This window comes from Penaeus monodon, unplaced genomic scaffold, assembly GCF_015228065.2.
Source record: "Penaeus monodon isolate SGIC_2016 unplaced genomic scaffold, NSTDA_Pmon_1 PmonScaffold_3015, whole genome shotgun sequence".
Classification (NCBI taxonomy): Eukaryota; Metazoa; Arthropoda; class Malacostraca; order Decapoda; family Penaeidae; genus Penaeus; species Penaeus monodon.
Genome location: NW_023657697.1, coordinates 17,501 through 18,490, shown reverse-complemented (window position 1 = coordinate 18,490; position 990 = coordinate 17,501). Strand labels below are relative to the sequence as shown.

At 38.4% G+C, this 990-nt stretch overlaps 1 protein-coding gene across 1 annotated transcript in view; it reads left to right on the top strand.

Moving 5' to 3' along the window:
- The first annotated feature begins 816 nt into the window (after nt 1–816).
- LOC119570528 overlaps nt 817–990 on the top strand; it is a 17,351-nt gene continuing 17,177 nt past the window's right edge. The window contains exon 1 of the mRNA XM_037918227.1: nt 817–868. Coding sequence (XP_037774155.1) covers nt 817–868 — 52 coding nt within the window. The remainder of the gene's footprint in view (nt 869–990) is intronic.

The following is a 990-nucleotide window of genomic DNA, read 5'->3' as shown; positions in this document are numbered from 1 at the left end:
GGAAGCAACTGACTGCAACAAATTATCACCCTAAATCAGGGCGTAGACCGTCTGTACGTCCCTAGAAATAAAAAGGGGGGGAGGGGGATATGCGTTGAATTTTTCATACAAAAAAGCAAAAGATTGGTCTCTTGCAAAACTTCGATATCCAACGATTTGGGTGTTCAATTATTAAGTATATGAAAACTCCAAAAAGGCCCACTCCCGGGATAAAGGAAACAATAAATTTTTTCAGGGAAATAGGGATTGAAAAAGAAAAAATCGAACAATGTGTCAACATTTGCTGCTAACATAGAGAACAAAAGCGAAGAAGGTTGGACAAGAAAAACTTTAATCTAGGTGGCATGAAAAGCCTCCCACGGACAATTTGCAGTCAAAGCAAAAACCTGATGTAGATGAAACCACGACCCATCAGTGGCTTAGAAGCTCCAGACTTAAAGGGGAAAAAAGAAGTTTTTTTCTTGTAGCCCGGATCAAAGTTTGTTTACCAGAAAATATCAAGCTAACATCTTGCACAAAGGCAATTATGAGTTTTGTAAAAAATGCGAGACGATTGAACCCCTTTTGTCGGTTGCTCAATATTAAAACAGAAGATACAAAAAACGCCACGCCCGAGTAGCAAAATCCTGCTTGAAGATCTGCAAGCACTTTTCTATCAGAATGCAAGTAAATGGTATAAACACCATCGACCAGTTACTAAGGTAAAGATGCTACAATCTTGTGGGACTTTTCCCAAATTTAACAGTCGTACTATACAGGTGAATCGTCCCAAAATCGTCTCAAGGACAAAATAAACAAACCTGCCTGTTTATAGACATGAGCATCCTTTCAGAAGAAACGTTCAGTGAAAGTGTTCAAGAAGTACAAAGTATAAAGACCTGGGAAAAAAAAGGGGGAAAAGATGTGGGATTTTAAAAAACCCAAAAATTTGCCTGTTTTTATTGGGGCCTTGGGCCCTTTTAAAGAAAAGGGATGATAAATTTCTTGAAC